We start from the raw sequence: 18,319 nt of genomic DNA, 5'->3' as shown, positions 1-18,319 counted from the left end.
TCAATCTTTCTAAGTGGCATCGGGGCTTGCAACCAGGCTGTTTAATTATTCTAAAATTGAATTTGGGGGGCGTAGGATGATTCAAACCTGTGTCTTCATTAAAGCCTGTTTAGGCTGTGGCTCATTTGTTTTCATGCGGCATACACTGCTTTACCCATGTCTATGCTGCGCTGTGCTTTCAGTGGTTGCATATTTTATGACCTTGAAGGAGAAATGTTTAAAGTTTAAGTTACTGAGTCGTGGTTCCTTCTTTGATCTTTGAATCAATTTCAAGGTGGGAAAAAATGAATTAGGAGATTATGTTAAAAACTCAAAAATACTGCAATAATCTGTGGAAAAATATATATATAATAAATATATAAATTATTTATTTATTGTGCTCATTTTCAAGAGCTGATTATTTATTCCACTGCCTATTGCTTTCTCTTTTCAGTGAGTTGCTGCATGACTTTTATTCCTGCATCCCCCCTGAGGTACTCCAGGAACAGAAGGTGAACTCACTCCAGAAACAGAAGGTGGCCTCCATGACTGAAATCGTCAGCAGCAAACTCTTCCAGAGACAAGGTGTGTCATTTATGTTTTCTGTCATAGGCCTCAGCATTGAGCTGCTAACCAACAGCCGACTTAACGGTTGTGGGGAGAACCAATCACAGATGTGCCCAGTTCTGAACAAATACCACCACAGTCTGTGTGAAATCCTACAGAGCATTAGTTGCTTCTCACTTAAAGGTTGAGATCTGGTTAAAAGGTCTATTATACAGTGAGTAATTCCCGCCCAGCTACAGGACTGTGCAGACAGCTGTTCCCACTGTACTTTATGATCAGGAAGGATGTCCTTTAGTTCAAAGGCTTTATCTTGATACAGCACAGTGGATAAAAATGTGGTGCTAATACGGCAAGGGTAATGTTCCATTCCCTGTAGGGCAATCCAGTAAAGCACTCTGGGTAAAAGCATCTGCCACATGTTGAAAGGACAAACTGTTGTTTATTCATGTATGCTTTATTTTCTTTCCTGCACCATACACACACATTCAAGTCAATTTCATTAATATAGGAATGACATGGCAACCTATAATCTCCAAGGAAGCAAACGATATGGAGGATGACACTCCCAAATACTTAAAAAAGGAACAATGAATGATTTTTAACATGAATTCAACCATAATCTTTTGAATCCTTGATATTTGCTTGATTTACTCTAAGAAAAAAGAAGGGTAAACCTACTTTAACATTAACAGTTGCTTCAGCTTACATTCACCTTAATACTACATGGATATCAGTGTTTATTAGTCAAAACAGTATTTTTGTCAGTGGCTATTTTTTATTGAGGAAAAAAACAAAACAGTTTGGATATTTGATGCTAATGCTGTAAGAAACTATTTGAGTGCTGCTATGTTTATCTCCACTGACATTAAAATCAGCTCGATGTATCCGGGTCAGATACCATGTTATTACAATCAGCATAAGTGGCACCGATTAATGTTCTGGTTAAGGTCAATTCGAGTCAGCAGGCTGGAATAACATGGACCTAATCAGTAAACATTTGTAGTCTGAAGCAGTATCTGTTCGTTGTCTTTTGCCCTTGTTGTGTTGACATTCCCTATCCGCCCAGACTGAAAGCATCCATGAACATTATTGCAAGCAGAAAATGAATACATGGTTTACGCCTTATTAGTTGTTGCCAGTGAATATAAAGAAAGATGGGTGTTATCCATATTAATGTCAAAGGTAATACCTGCAGTTTGCCAAAGGAGAAGAAGTAATAACACCTAATGTGTGAGGCAGATAAGCGGAAAGTGTTTTCAGAGCGCAGCAGTATCATAGTCATTAATGTGTCAATGTTCATACCATGCCTATTGTTTGATCTCCCTAGATTTGGTGTAATTGCCAGAGACACATGTTTTTGTATGTATCGGGCCATTAAAGTACACTACACATTAAGGATCACACACTCTGCACCAATTTCACCCCCTACTACGGTTCAGCCCTATTATGTCAGTCTAATTGGCTCGTGGTGGGCTGATAAGCGGTAGTTTCCCCTGCAGAGGACCACACAGTGATGAATAGAGTGGGCAAATGTTGTGCTGCTGTATAAAACCGAGTCGATAAGGGGGCCCATCATCGGGCCTCTGCAGCGGAAGAATTGGAAAAAGGCTGTGAGTGATTGTGGTACACCAAATTTGGTTTCAGACAGAAATGGGTCTGAATGAGATGGGATGGGATGCATGCCGGGCTGTTGGGGAGAGATTAAGTTACATCATGGATAGTGCAGGTTGTGTATGAGAATGCATCCATGCGCACATGGGGCAAACACATTTGCATGTATCTGTTACAGAGTGACTGATGACACCATGTCTCGGTGTGGGTGTATTTGTGCATTTCAGTATTTGTGCAGCGGTGCATGCTAAATGAGCGTGGGCTCTGCCTTAAACGTTGTTCTTGCCCGGTGTAGCAGTGGGTCCGCTCATCAGTCAGCCGCTGCCAGCCGGGGCAATGGCCGGTCCACGATACGGTCCTTTGGTATTGATCTTGGCTCCGATGATTGATTCCCAAGGGGCCTCAACGACAGCCTGGGCCCTCTGGCTCGCTGTCAACATTCTCTGAGTCACACTCTGTCATCATGGAAGGAAGGTGAGAGGGAAGAAAGTAATGAAAGTGACAGGAGAGGGAGTGATGGGAACAACAGGTAGAAAAGAGATAAAGAGGTGTATACGGCATCATGCCAAAATGCTACAAATCAATTTAGGCAAACAAGGTCTCTGAATTATCAGTCAATGTGTGAAAACCAGATGGCTGACCTAAAACCATTTAGAAAGCAAATATTGAAATACTTTTAGCTCCAGTCAAAATCTGACTTATTTTAAAACCATGTTAAGAGTCATTCGAGAGGGTGGAAATCTCTATTTGTAGTAAAACACTTCAAATACCAGAGCAGAGGGATTCAGGCAGAGGTAGTTTAGAGTCAAATGAGGAATGAACAAACAAAGGCAGAAAAGATGGAAAATATAAAACTAATTTGCAAAGGAGGGAGACAGAAGAGTAAGGGAAGATGTTTTGGGAAAATAAAGGACTATACCCACTGGCAGAAAAGGAAAGGGGGATGACATGATGATTAGTAAAGGTGGGGCAAGTTTAGAGATATGGGAAAGATTGATGACAGTTGAGTGGTGAAGAGACACTGGCAATTTTAGGGAAACAAGGTATTCAGGAGAGAGGAGAGAACCGGTGGTGGTACAGAAATAAAACAAAATACCTTGAGAGTGAACAAGTAAGAGTTTGTGAGAGATATACTGATGTTGTTTTGCTATAAAACAGTCCAGAAGTGATTAAAGTTTAAGGCCTGCCCACACACAATCTATCAGCAAACCCGCTTGCTGTTGGTCCCGGCTCCCTCTCCCCCCCCCCCCCCCATCCTCCGGCACACTGCTTATTTATTCATTCGTTCTTTTATACATTGGTCTATTCCATCTCGATCCCTGCCTCAACAAATGAGGGCTGACGCTCAGTCTAATTGAGATGCATTTAAGCATTGGGATGCTCATCAGACAGGCTTGTATGCAAGGATGCCATTCGTCCAGGAGGCTGAAATATGTAGCACAGCTAGATTATATATTTATCATGGCTAATGGCCCCAGGTGTCCTATCACTGCTCTGCAATACATATTTAATAACCATACCTGTCTGTTTGACTGTCTGTCGGAGAGGACCTGCCAAGCTCCGTCTCCAGGGAAAAATGTCAAGCAGTGTAGGAGATGTTAAATGATTGAAGGGGAGGGTGTGCGACTCTGCGTGGCAAGAGTCGAGAGATCACCTGCTACTGTAGCTAATGATCGAGAGTGAGAATTTAAAAAACAGATAAGAATTAAAACCAGTAAAAAATTAAAAAACATCTCAGTAGTAATTTGATTATAAAAGTACCAACTGCAATGCAACCTATCTGTATTTTAATTATACCTTGATATTTAATTCATGAAGTGCATAATGAGCAGCACATTCGCATTGGCTCCAGTTATTCCGTCACATACTGTTATTGTTAGATTTTCTTAAGTGCCGTCATTGCAAGAGGGCATCTTCCTACAGCAGAAAACACAACATGTGGTTGTGTAGGGAATATAATCAGAATGGGGATTGGTTTCAATTATTCCTTTTTTTAAATATTTTGGTAAAAATATGCGGATCCAGAAAGTATGGTAACTACCATGTATTTGTTACTTTGCGTTACTCACTAGGAGAGTAGTCTCTATTTTTGCAATGAGGTCCTGTCACACTGTAGTCACATGTGTTCACTTTCTCAAATCATGGTTTTGTGTGTGTGTGTGTGTGTGTGTGTGTGTGTGTGTGTGTGTGTGTGTGTGTGTGTGTGTGTGTGTGTGTGTGTGTGTGTGTGTGTGTGTGTGTGTGTGTGTGTGTGTGTGTGTGTGTGTGTGTGTGTGTGTGTGTGTGTGTGTGTGTGTGTGTGTGTGTGTGTGTGTGTGTGTGTGTGTGTGTGTGTGTGTGTGTGTGTGTGCAATGTGCAGATGTGCAGATTTTGCCTGTTCATGTGCTCCACATGTCCAATTGCATCCTTTGGCTGTGTTTGAAGGGATTCTATTTTTTTCCAATGCTCAAAAATATGCTGGATTAAAGCTATTGGCAAGCAAATACTGTTTACACACACACATATGCAGACACAGGCACAGATACACATGTGCATCTTGTGGGGGGGTTAATCTGGTTTTGAGGCAACATTACATTTATGATGTGCATTATGGCTCATTTTAGGCAAATTATAATGCAATCACTGACAGATTGAGAGCATTAACACTGATAAATGAGGGGGGGGGGGGGGGGGGGGGGGAGAATGAGAGCAAAGAGCAGAAGGACAGTGGGAGGAAAGTAGCATTTTACTTTCCAAAATCAGGCCAAATCCCTGATTCCATCTAATAACCCTGTGCATTTTTTCAGCCATTCCCCCTTCTCCATCTGTACAGCTGGAGGGAAGACAGCAGTCATGTCACCCGTCTGGTAGAACAGATGAAACATAAACCACATTTGTTTTGGTGTGATGAATTGTTTGTGCTAAGTGTGTCTGTAACATAACATGATACTAAAACCATAAAACTGAAAATCAGAGAAGCTGCATTCTGCCATCTCTACTGTAAACATTTGATTTAAATGCATTATTCCCATCAAGCCATATAAACAGCAGCAAACCCATTACTTAAGTGTTAGTGCTTTACTGCCACACATCATACAAAGTGTTGACATTGTTCCCACCCATGTCTATATTTCCCCTGCTGTGATTACTTAACAGATGCATGTCAGGGCTTGATGAATATGTATGACTGATGTGCTGTAAAGATATTAACGTCAGGATTTAATCAGTGTTGAGTGAACTTTGTTGTTCCCGCAGTCTCTACCAATCAGCATTATTGACAGGTCACTTTAAGCCTGAGATATAATGTTACTGAGCGGGGTTTTCTACATCTGGCTAAGATATTACCCTGTAACCAAGTGGGATCTGGCTAGGAATGTCTATTTATGTCGTCTAAAGTAAGATTAGGCTGTGTTGGTATTCTAACATACTTTTAAAAGCAGATGTAAAATGCCAGTGTATTTAATAGTGTGAATACGGCACGCTATGTTGTGAGTGTTACACTGAGGGTAAGCAACAATTTGCGTGCAACACAAGAGCCTCTTATTGTTAATATTTCTCCAAGCCTTTCTCAAAGCAGCTGGTTGAGATGTCATTTCAAAGCTGTCAGCTTTACTGCTGCTCAGGGTGTTTGATTGTAACAGGTTGCTTGGTGGTCCAGTAAGCCCCCATGTGCCCATATGCTGTATCCTTAGTTATATGGACATATTAAGAGACAGATATGTGAATCGTAAAACTCATAATAGTCATTGGCTGTTGTGCCCCCCCCCCCAGGCTGTTAAAAGTGTTTTTATCTGTTCTCCTCCCTACAGTATCTTTGTTTACTGCATACCTCCTATCTTTTCTCAGTTCTCTTCTCTTTTCTCCTCTATTAGCTCCTACTGAGCCTTGCTTTCATATATTATTTTAACAACATTGGCTTTTGTTGCATCATATTAAGATTCATGTTACGCTGTACTCTTTCAAGATCTCAAACACCCTGCAAAAACTGCCTGCAACACCTGTCAGAAGATTTTGAATGTAAACTGGTTTAAAAAGTGGGGTTTGTGTCCATCGAGTGTTCAACAGCAGAGGAGCCATCTGCCACACGTTATTTTAAAACTTTTGTTTAACAGAATGACCCAAAGCAGCTGAGCTAACTGTAAAAGCTGTGGCTTGACGGTTTAAAAGAGTTAATAAGAGATAGAGAGTCAGTGTGTGTCATTCATTAGGGGTCTGCAGAGCCTGCAGAAGAACTAAAAGAAGGATGGATGAGACTAATGGAGCAAAGTGAATGGAGTTTAATCATTTTGGGAAATGCCTCTGTCTCCCAGTCTACCTCTGTCTCATTTATATTCTTTTCCATGCTTGTGTCTCTGAGTTCATCTCAATGGAAACTGAATGCAGACAATGACAGTAGAGGGACACCACGGTCTGTGTATCAGCACACCTGCCCAGTCATTTATTTGGTACGGATGTGATTGGTTAAATGTTAACCAGAGACATCAACAACCTGACAGAACGCGTGTGTTTGAATGGTAACGTGACGATGTGTGTTTCCATGATAATGGGTGTGTTTGCATGGTAACGGGGAATATTGTGTGTTGTCATGGTAAGGGTTGTGTTGTCATGGTAACACGGTGGGGTGTGCTGTCAAGGTAACGTAACAGAGTATGCAGCCTCTACGTTTCTGTTGCGTTACTGTTAACTCAGAAGTTATAATTCAGATATCAGTATTCACTTAGAACACATGATCCACATGAAATGAAACAGCACTACTTGTAAAAAGTACGTATTAATTTCTTTTTCAACTTGATAGTTGGTTTTGATTGCAGTACCCATAATACTTAGAGTAAGTAGTACTGTTCAGGTTCACAATGCTGAAAAACTACGATGCAGAATTAAAAACGTCATCAGATATAGGCTCAACAGTAGGCTGCAACACCATCATAATGTCCCTCTGAGAATTAGCCTGTCCACCAGTCAAAGCAGGGACATTGTTGATCTTAAGGCATTCATCTACCATTGATCCGCCCCTGGATCGTTTGGATTCCATCAGAAACGCTGGAGCAACCGATGTTTGCAAGAGACTAATTGGTCAATCAATTAAATATTCATATGGGAGAGGGAGCAGGGGAGGAAAGCAGAGGTGAGATGTGGCAATTAGTGGGTGAGTCATAGACACTGACTAAGACAGGTGGAAAGAAAGAAAGAAAAAAGATAATTTGAACGCTGTTTGAAACACAGGGAAAATTAATTGAAAGCTGTATCTAGAAGAATCACTCAGGGGATTATCTGATCAGTATCAGCAATATCATACTGACGAAAAAATAATCATGCTCGAGACGCCGCCCTTTACTGTGATTGTGTTTTCTTTGGTTCTGCTGACAGTGTTTTGTGCCAGGTCTCATCAGCATCATAGCAGGGAGAGCATTCATTCACACAGTCAAGATAATTGTATGCATTTCTATGAAAAGAGTCATCCCACTAAAACATTTAAATACGTCTATTTTGCACAACAGCATATCAAACAAGCTATACAAAAAAGAAAGAAATGTAAACAGACAAGCACAAACCTTAATGCTAACAGAGAAATAAGTGCTTTCTATTTCAAAAGGGGTGTAAAAATGGATCAAGGAAAAAATGTTAGGAGGGAGGGAGACGAATGAAGAATGGAGGGAGACTGGATGAGAGGAGACACCCACTGTGACACGGAGAGATGGGAAACATGCTGAGAGAGACATTTAGTCATAACCGAGCGGGAAGACAGTTGGCTTGGTCCCAGCCCCCTCTCAACTCAAAAGATTTACTTGTCGTTGTGCCTCCAAACCCTCTCATTATCATTTTTTCTATCACTCCGCCTTGCCGAAAGCAAGGGATGACAACTAAAGGAAGGGAAGAGAGAGGGATGGAGATACGAGGAAGAGAACAATGATTTACATGCCTCTTAGAAACTGAGATTGCATCTCATTATCATGTGCTATAGTTTATTGTGTTTGCCTGTCAAATGAAAAAATGGAGAAGAGATGAGCTGGCTGCTGAGCCATCAAAGCTGTTCTCTGTGTTGTGGTTGCCAGCACGGATGGTTGTCTGCTCTCATAAACTTGGTAACCCAAACACATAACCACACGTTCACACAGGCACAGAGAAATTCCAACTCACACATCAAATATCAGTGAAGCTCCAAATCAGACACAACAAGGACAATTCACACTTGGACACACAGAGACGCATTGCTTTTATTAGTCAAAGGCTGAGATTACGGCTAGAATAAAAATACATTTCGATTGAATATAGATGGGTACTTGAAGCTCTGTTGGTTCGCGCTCTGAATATGTTGTGTGTTGTGCGTCAGCTCCTGTGCAGATGAGGAAAAGCTGAAAAGCATCCCAATGTTAGCCCCAAGATATTGATTTCCATTTGCCCATCAGCGCCTGTTGGGCAAAGCTTTCTTCCCTAACATGGCTGAATTGATTTGCTGCACTGTTACACCGCAAGATAAAATGCATAACGCAACTAAATCACACAGGCAAGTGGAACATAGAAACACAGGTGTGAATGGGAAAGTGAAAAATACACCTTTGCCCTGAAAAAATAGCTTTAAAATGTTATTATTTTTTACATGTTGCATATCAAACCTCTTCAAATGTGACTAAAAGGTAACAACTGAACTGTATCCGTCAAATGCCTTTTGCAAGGTTCCAACAATTCTTCTTCTCCCCAGCCACTACCCCTCCTCTCCTCCTTATTTGAGCCGCTCAGGCAGAGTCTCTTTTTAGGCTGCTTTGTTACAAAGCTGCCACTAGCAAGCTCCACCAAAAAGACCTTGGCAAAAATGGTTTACGGTTATAGGATTAGGTCCATGACTGGGTTTAGACTCTGCCAATCCAAGTGAAGGATGCCGATTTGTTTTGAGGTTTATGGTGAAAGCCTTTCACAGAAAATTAGGGCTGTTGCGATTTACCGTGATATTTAAATATCTTAATATTATTTAATGTCAGTAATAAATGTTTGATAGTATGTGAAAAAATAATATCTTACCATTTTCACTTCCCCAGTGCCCCCCCCCCCCCCATGTGTGAGTGAATGAGTGTTTTTAATTGCCGACAAAACATACAGTAAACAAACTTTAAGATTAATTTCACTCATAGCATCATTCTTCTTTTTACATTGTCTACATATGTCAGATTTATTTTTAGTATTGTAATTTATTTTACCAGTTATTATCCTGTTGTAAAATAATATGGTGTATTTTTCCCTACCTGAAATGCTAAGTTGCTGAGTTTTGATTGAAAAACAGGGAATGGTAATCAAGAGGAAAGCTGTGAAAAGACCCATGGTGGGATCTGCTGAGAGACAAAAACAAGATGAACAATTACAAACAGAAGCTGGAGCTGAGAAGATGGAGAGTATAATATGCATAGAGAATCAGGAAACTCAGGGAATATACACAGCAGGTGATGAAAGAGAGACACACAAGAGGGAAGAATCCACCAGGAGGAGGGAAAGGAGGATATGCTGGCAGACGCTGCAGATTGTAAGAGGAAACAACATTTGCAAGGTTTTTGCATTTAAATACCCAACAGATCTGCCAAGGCAGTCATTTTGTTATTTCAACAAATGACTGCAACATTGAAAGGTCCTCCAGCTCAAATAAGGGCAATTGTCTTCCCTGATAAACTACTCAGTCAAAAACGATAATACTTCTCAAGCTTGTTTTGACTCAGTTAAGAAAATCACTGAAATGACCTCCGGTGGCTTAAAGAGTCAAACAAACAGGAAGCCTCCATGTTTGTTTCGACCAATTTTGTTATCCGCTGTGGGGATGCATCATTTAATTTAATTTAAAGAAGAGCACTTATTTTTGCATATCCCTTTGTTGGTTCAATCACTCACAGTTCTCCACAGAACTTGGAGTGTGCAATCAGTGCTGCAGAGAAAGTGTTCCTGGAAATGGACCTCATTTCAAATGCCCTCTGAAAGAATGACCTCGACCGTGGGACCTGCGCACACCAACGTAGCTGCTGTTCTTACAAGACTGAAAAGGACCTCCTTGCAATTCAAAGAAGTCCCTGAGAGACCTTTGGTTCAAGCTGAAGCAGCAGATATTAACATTCCTGATGTTATTCCAAGCCAGGCGAAGTGCAGAGAAATACCTGCAAAGTGAAAGGCACGGTTCCACATCGCTGACTGAAGAGTATCAGCCGCAGAGATGTATTACAAAGGCAGTCTGTACTTATATCATTGATCTCAGTTCATATTCAGGAGCTCCAGAGACATGATGGGAAAGGGAATGTAGGTAAAATCAAAACAGACCATTCACACCTCATCAGATCCATCAAAGTAGGATTTTGGAGATGAGCGAGTTATAATGGGTTTTTTAAAATACTTTTTCAGAGGTTTAAGAGGGGAAGCTGCTGCTGACTGAACCGAGGTGTTTTACTCTGCGTAAGAAACTTCCCAGGAGAGCAGAGGTTAAACAGAGTGTATTCGAAAAGCGTGAGAATCTAGTTGTTTTTCCATCACTATTGAAATTGTTGAAAATATATAATCTTCCAGTGTCAGCACGCTCTTTAGAAAGTTAATGAGTCAAGCAGATTGTGTCACTGTTGGTAGACAATGGAAATGCAGAAGGTTAAAGTGCATTGTATGAGTATGCCTGCTGCCTGAATATTACCAAACATTTTCTTCCTAATAATAAAATAATCACAATGAAACAGGACATAAGATTAAGTCTCAATAGTCTAGTTTTATTTATCCCTTATTTACTATCTGTTTCTTTCTCTACCTCATTTTGTTCTACCCAGGCTTAACTCTGTGTGTTTCTCAAGAGGATGAAGATACAAAGTGAGACTGATTATTCCTAACTCAAAACAAAAGATTATAACCCTAAAGAAATATAAACGCACGTTCTCTCTCGTCCTTCAGTGCAAAGCTAGCTAGTTAGATGCCCATCTAGCCTGTACAGTACGTGTGCATTACATTAAATGTTACACTCCATTTGCAGTAATGTCACGCCTGAGGCTTGAGTAAATGGGTTCTTCCATCATCCTTGACATTTATATAGGGTCAGTGTAAACATAGTAGACCTTGAAGCCTGCTATCATTGTTATATTTTCATCAAGCCTGGCTCCTGACACAGTAAAATAAAAAGCATGCGATGTTTCGTACAACAGGATACCATTTCAAACCAACCACCCCCTGCTATATACTCATATTTCGCTCCCCTGAACATGTTGCACCTATAAACACCAGCTGGCTTAGTTTCTTAGATCAATAGAAATAAAGAAACATGTGGCTTTGGGGTCATTTCAGCAGGGAATGAATTTGTACTCAGGTTTAGTGGTTCATCCAGCACCCAGAAGGCAGGTGGATTAATTCTCACACACACAACACTACCGCTATAAAACATAACCTATTGTTTTCTCTATCGGAAAGGACAAAAGATGATGAGTTTCTGTTGTGATGGATTAAACAGATTTAACAGGCTCTCTTCTCAAATACAAAGCTGGCAGCCTCTGAAGCACCATCTCTACAGCCACAGAACAGGAGCCCTCTGTCTTTTTCGGTTAAAGACACATCTTTGTTTCATGTTTTTACATTATACATAATGGTAATTATTTTTAAATTGCATGGCACTGAGATACTACTTATTTTTGTCTTCCACACTTATCGTGAATGTTGGATTTACTCTACCTGTCCAGCCCCCTCCTCTGCCTCCATTTTTCTGAGTCATGAGGGATTTTAGAGACTCATGCATCTCCCCTTCACTGTCTCTCTTAATAATAACCCCCCTTTCCTCTCTCTGTGTGTGTGTGTGTGTGTGTGTGTGTGTGTGTGTGTGTGTGTGTGTGTGTGTGTGTGTGTGTGTGTGTGTGTGTGTGTGTGTGTGTGTGTGTGTGTGTGTGTGTGTGTGTGTGTGTGTGTGTGTGTGTGTGTGTGTGTGTGTGTGTGTGTGTGTGTGTGTGTGTGTGTGTGTGTGTGTGTGTGTGTGTGTGTGTGTGTGTGTGTGTGTGTGTGTGTGTGTGTGTGTGTGTGTGTGTGTTGTGATGAAGGTCCACTCAGCAGGCCTATAAGCTTGGCTCAGTAAATAATGGAACTAACGAGCATAAGCCCAAATGAGCTTTTAATGGGCTCTGTCTACCTGCGGCTACAAGAGAGGAATGGGTGGAGGAGGCTAGGGGGCAGAATGATTAAAAAAGAATGAGACAAGAAAGGGAGAGGTCAAGGTAGACAAATGAAAAATATAATGGTCAGTTTTTAGCAATTACTGTTTCCTTACTTTGTACATTTGTAACTGCGTTGTTTTGGTATTGGCTATTGATTATTGATATCTGACCTTGAGATAAGTTACATTTGTTTAGTTTTGGATATCCCATCCCAGGTATGCCATAAAACACAAATGAGCAACACTATGTGCACATTATTTAATCCTATTATTTGAATGCAAGCTACCAGCCTTTACCTTATTATTGAATTCGCTATAAGATGAATGTATGACCCATTCAAAAAAGGGAACATATCATGAAACACTGACATTCAGTGTTTGTGGACACAAGATAGATACATGTTGGTTTCTGGAGTCATCTTTTAACCAACACACTGTAAAATAAATCCAACCAGTCATATTTTGTGGGCTGCATTGATCAGAACATTTGTTATTATTAATAAAGCCATTCAACTGTGTCTCATACACATCATTTGACTTACTCAGGTCCGCTTTAACTTCTATTTCCACTACAGTGCTTTTACTACCAGTGTCCCTTTTCCTTCCTATAACTAGAAGGCTCTGACCATACAGCATCCATAAAGAATGTATGGAGCGTTGAAGCACCATGTGAAAGTAGTATACATATAATAGATGCTCCATGTATATTAGCTTTTGACATGGATATCTTAACATAAATGAAAGTTTGTTCCCACTTAAGTGTTCTCGACTTTGACGTAATGTAATGATATCATTTTTTGACGATGCTCCGCTTTTGAGATACAGTTAACACAGAGGCTAAAGAGAGATTATGATCAATCAGATAGATGGCACAGAGAAACATTTGGCCACGGCGATTGATGAGTTGTCTGTTCGGCTGACAGAGCAGCATACATGCATGGAACTGTAAATAGACACTTGATTGATAACACCTCATTGTGCAGTCTTGGGTTACGGTTGCATTTCTTCTTCATGCTGCAGTTGCATCATTACTCAAAGTGTGCGGGCAAGGCTGTCTCCAGAAGAGCCACACCAATATATGTGGGGGTCTAGGGTTGAGGTATTAAAGGGCTTTTCAGAGAGGAACTGCATAAATGTAAATCTTAAGGCTCTGTCTGTTGATGTGTGTGATTAAACATCTTCAGACACTCGCATCTTTTATGGCCCTGCCTAAAAGATGTAAATAAAACATCAATCTTGCAAATAGGCTGTCTAGCACTTCATTTTTCTTACAGACTTGTTTATTAAACCTGTCATTTTGAACCATCGCTGGTTTTGTTTCTTCGCAGAGTGCCGTGATGTGCTGTTACCCATGATGCTGCGGGAGTTGGGTGGGGCACTTGCCAGCATGGCTGACGGGCCTCACGATGAGAGGAGAAATAGTCTGGAGCTGCTCAACAACATTCTGGAGGTCCTCAGCCGGGACAGTGTGGTAAGACGTAGAGCTATTTAATAGTAAAGAACACATAATGGAAATGTTTACACTGCACTCCGGGTGATTGTTTCAAATTAGACAGCGTTGAACACATCCAATATACTCTTACCTCATTCACACCAACGGTGTTTCGGGGCCGGTTCGGAGCTGGAGCTTGAAAAGCACCGGGTTTTCGTGTTCACACCGCAGCGGAGCAGCCTCTTAGCTCCGGAATCCGGTTCATTTCGAGCACCAAAAAATTGTCCGGCCAGAGCAAAAGCACCACATATGTCACGCTTACGTCGAGGCGGGGGCAGGGGCAGGGGCGGGATCAACTCCTGAACAACAACAAGAAGCCGGCGTTTTATCCAGTTTGTACACAACGATGGAGAAACTTAACAAGCAGCAGTGGTCCACTGAAGAGACCAGCTACCTACTGGGAATCTGGTCTTCCAAAGAGGTACAGAGGAAGCTGGAGCACAATCGGCCATTGTTGTTGTTGTCGGTGTCAGCTGTGAGGGGTTTCCGCGCGGTTTGGCTTTATGAAGCAGGCACGCAAACGGTTACGTCATGACGCAAACAATGACGCAATGACGCAGCACCAGTCAGACTCTGGGCAGTGTGAAAAGAGCCGGAGCTAAACCGAAGAACAGGTTCTGAACCTGAAAAGCTCTAGCACGGAGCTTGAACCGGAGTTGCGTTGGTGTGAATGAGGTATCTGAGGACATGTTGGGATCCAATTTCTTTGTTGACATTTGAATATAGTTTAGCTAGATATTATAAACTCAATCACAAATCATATTAACACCAAGTTCCTATGTGTTTCAGACTATCTCTCAACATCATTACCTCCCTCATTGTATTTCCTAACAACTTCTTTCATTTGGAGGTTTTCTGTGTAGTTTTACTCCATAGGCTGAAAGCAATCCCATTACCTCAAAAGCTGTTTGGCTGAACGCTTACAGTTTCCTGAGATATTTAAATACCAATGGTCATTTGAGGTGCAACTAAAGTGCCATAAGTGGGCCGCAACAACATCGGTTTCGACTGGTTTAAACTATAAATGTGCCAATGACCACACTAATACATTCTAGATTATTACCGATGAGGCAGACCAATAAGCAAACAACCTATAACTGAACTTTAAGCATTATTTGCTCTCATATAACATTAAACGTTCTTTCACTGGATTTTTATTAGTAAAGTGTTATAGTAAAAACAATGCAGGCAATAACTAAAAAACATTTTCTTTATCTTTTAAGGATCACTGGATGAATGTGTAATGCCTCTGAGCTCTTTGCCTGCCCAGTGCAATTTGTCTCCTAAAGAATAAAGTAAATAGCCTTAAGCTGTTTTGTTTCCAGTCCTCCAGTTGTGCAATAGTGCAGGCCTTGACCAATTAAAATCTAATTGATTGTGCCGCATGTTAGTCTGTTGAAACACCTTTAATACTCACACAGAACAAATACATCAATGGAATCCATCTGAGGTCTTTTAAATTGCTTTTGCAAGGTATTGGCAACCTGCTGGGTTTTTTAAGTGAAGGTGTGGCTCTTCTTTCAGCTCTACTTGTCTGGAGATCTGTAATCAAGCATGAGCCGAAAAAGGAGAGGAGAGGGAGAAGTACTGAATGAATGCAGTGCAATATGATGAGATTAGCATGCGCCGGTTGCGGTATAACAAAAGAAAACAGGCTATAGCTGAGATTCAAAGGGACATGAGAGGTACAAACATATTAATGTAAAAACAACAATGCCAGTGAAGCTACGTCTAATGCATGCTTTATATGGCATTAGGGGAAATGTCTGCTGATAGACTACATATAAGTGTCAAGACTCTTAGCAAAACACACACTCAGAGTGAGCACTAGTTCTGATATTTATTTCTGGATTTAATTTAGTACACATTCACACCATCTAGAGTGTGTGTTGCTAGACTGCATGGTAGAGTTTAATGAGAACCCTGACCGGCAAAACCTCTGCATTACTTCCTTTCTTTATGCTATGCAGCATAAAGAAAGGAAGAAGGGAAATCATTAAGAAGAGGAGAAAAAGCCCGATGGATGAATAATGCCAATGGCCAATCAGGGAGAATGAAAAACATTGAATGGAATGGTGAGAGAGAGAGAGAGCATTAAAAGCTAAACAGACAGAGGTGAGAGGGTTTATGTCTACACTAATAAGGTGGAGGGGTTCTACAAGACAACTATGCACTGAACTAGAGAAATGACAGTCTGAAATTGGAATGGGGGTGCAAGAAAACAGATGGAAGAAAACAACAGAAATAGAGGAAGACATGGGTGATGTGAGACTGTCTCAGTGTCTCACCTTCTGGCCCTCTATCACTTATTTTCATCCCCTCTCCTTTTGTTTCCCACCCATCTGTCTCTCACTCTCGCTCAGGTTGTTACCTGATTAAGTTGTTGCACAACAGATGTCTCCAAACTGGGGAGAGAAGCATCAAAAAAAGCTTAGATGTAAGAGAAGACAAAACAAAAGACAGATGCTCTAGGAGAGTTTGTGTTGAATGTATAAGTCAGTCTTGTTTGTGTATGTGAGTGATAGAGGGAGGATGCAAACAGAGAGAGACAGTAAGAAATGGCTCACCCAGGCTTCCTCGTTTCTTTCTTTTACCTATCCCCAAAACGGTTATTTTCACATTATTTTGCCAGCGAAAGATAAACCAGTACAGTTTGGAATACATGAACAAAGTATCGACATCTTTGTGTTTTGCAGGAGAGGGAACGAGCATTGTGCCTCATCTCCCGTCTTCCAGCTCTGACAAACCAAAATACCTACTGTGAGCCAGAAAGAGTTAGGCTTGTTTGGGATCAACAGCTGCGCCACAACCTTAGTGTGTGTGTGTTTGAGTGTGTGAGTGTGACACTGAGAGCGTGAGAGGGAAAGTTTAAGGTAGTCTCAGATGGAAATGGTATGCAAGAGGACACACTACACAGTTGTTCATCTTTCAGTGCCCTGTGGCTGAGTCAGTACATTTAGTGTGGTTTAATCTTGCCTTCATCTGGCCCTTAAAATATCATCTGCCATCAGGCCAGCACACACAGCAACACACACAGACACACAAGCAAAGTCAGTAGAAGAGAGATTGCCGTTTTAAACTTTGAACTTGAGTCTTTTTTCCCTACTTTAATTTATATTCTGACCTTTGCTTTCTGCTATTATTATGTTCTGATCAGCTCACACAAGGACATAAACAAAAAACGAATTCTGGTGAGATTATTATAACACTGTTAGCATACTATAAACAAATGCACACACACACACACACACACACACACACACACACACACACACACACACACACACACACACACACACACACACACACACACACACACACACACACACACACACACACACACACACACACACACACACACACACACACACACACACACACACACACACACACACACACACACACACACACACACACACACACAAGCACAAACACAAACACAAACACAAACACAAACACAAACAGACAGACACAGTCACAAAGATGCACCCTGCAGCATTATTGCTAAGAAGTGCTTGGAGGCAGCAGATGCCCCAGTAGTGAGTTACTACCCTCAGGCAAGTCTGAGTCAGCTTCCATTGACCGATTCTCTGTAGCATAGTGTGTGTGTGGTTGTGTGTGCAGGTTTGTATTTTGTTCTGTGCTCATGGATGCATCTGTCAAGGTGCATATTTTTTATGTAAAATTAGTATTTTTTGGAAAGAAGTAGCACTATTTGTATGCGTCATTAGTCTGACTTTATTTTTCATATACCACTGCCTACTCCTTTTTATGTTTATTAGTGTTGATTGTCAAAGCCTGCTTTTAATATGACTGACCCCTGAACAATTATCCACAATGTTTTCTTTTGCTTCATAAAGCAACTAAGTTGCTAGAAAAAAACCTCCCTTTCCAGCTCCAGACAGTAAGACCAACCATATGTGCCAGTTTAACAACACTTGCCATGACAAATAATTGTTATATTTCAACTAGGAGAAAGTAATTTGCCTTGGGAAAGGTTTAAGCACAGACTGTTAGATACGTCTTCTCCTCCTTGTTTGCCCCTGGGCAGATGGAGGAGAAGAAAGCTGACAGAAAAGTGGCTTCAATGGAAAGGAAAAGGTAGGAATAGGAAAGCAGATTTGCACAAAAAGGCCTTTGAGGTTCAAATGTCCACACTGAGGATGATTAACTGAATGTCCTGGTGAGGCCTCTTCCTAAAAAGTGAACCGACTTCTAACTTGATTCTCTTTGTTGTTTCATTTGATCTGCCAATCATCCATTCAGAGCCCGAGTGAATCTTTTATTGTGTATGCAAACTTGGTTATTTCTGCTGTGAGGAGAGTTCATGAGAGGGAAAATCGGCAACAAAAACAAACCTATACTTCTCTCTCCATCTTTCTCCAGTATTCCCGTCATTTAACTCTGCTTTTTGTTTTCAGGGTGAAACCTTTCAACATGTGCAGGACATTGTGGTGTCTCTGCTGAGGATCATCAACCGGACGGTCATCACGATGGGAAGAGAGCACGCCCTAATCGTAAGTACATACAGTAAAGGACTGCAGAA

General features: G+C 41.1%; 1 protein-coding gene across 1 annotated transcript in view; it reads left to right on the top strand.

The window, feature by feature from the left end:
- The window catches only part of dock2 (dedicator of cytokinesis 2), a 101,700-nt gene that overhangs the window by 24,376 nt on the left and 59,005 nt on the right, over positions 1 to 18,319 (top strand). Inside the window, exons 24-26 of the mRNA XM_079672754.1 lie at positions 434 to 564; positions 13,610 to 13,752; positions 18,195 to 18,290. Of these exons, the coding sequence (XP_079528880.1) occupies positions 434 to 564; positions 13,610 to 13,752; positions 18,195 to 18,290 (370 nt within the window). The remainder of the gene's footprint in view (positions 1 to 433; positions 565 to 13,609; positions 13,753 to 18,194; positions 18,291 to 18,319) is intronic.

Source organism: Notothenia rossii, assembly GCF_949606895.1.
Source record: "Notothenia rossii genome assembly, chromosome: 3".
Taxonomy (NCBI): domain Eukaryota; kingdom Metazoa; phylum Chordata; class Actinopteri; order Perciformes; family Nototheniidae; genus Notothenia; species Notothenia rossii.
Note: the sequence above shows the minus strand (reverse complement) of the source record. Positions and strands in the feature narration are given on the sequence as shown.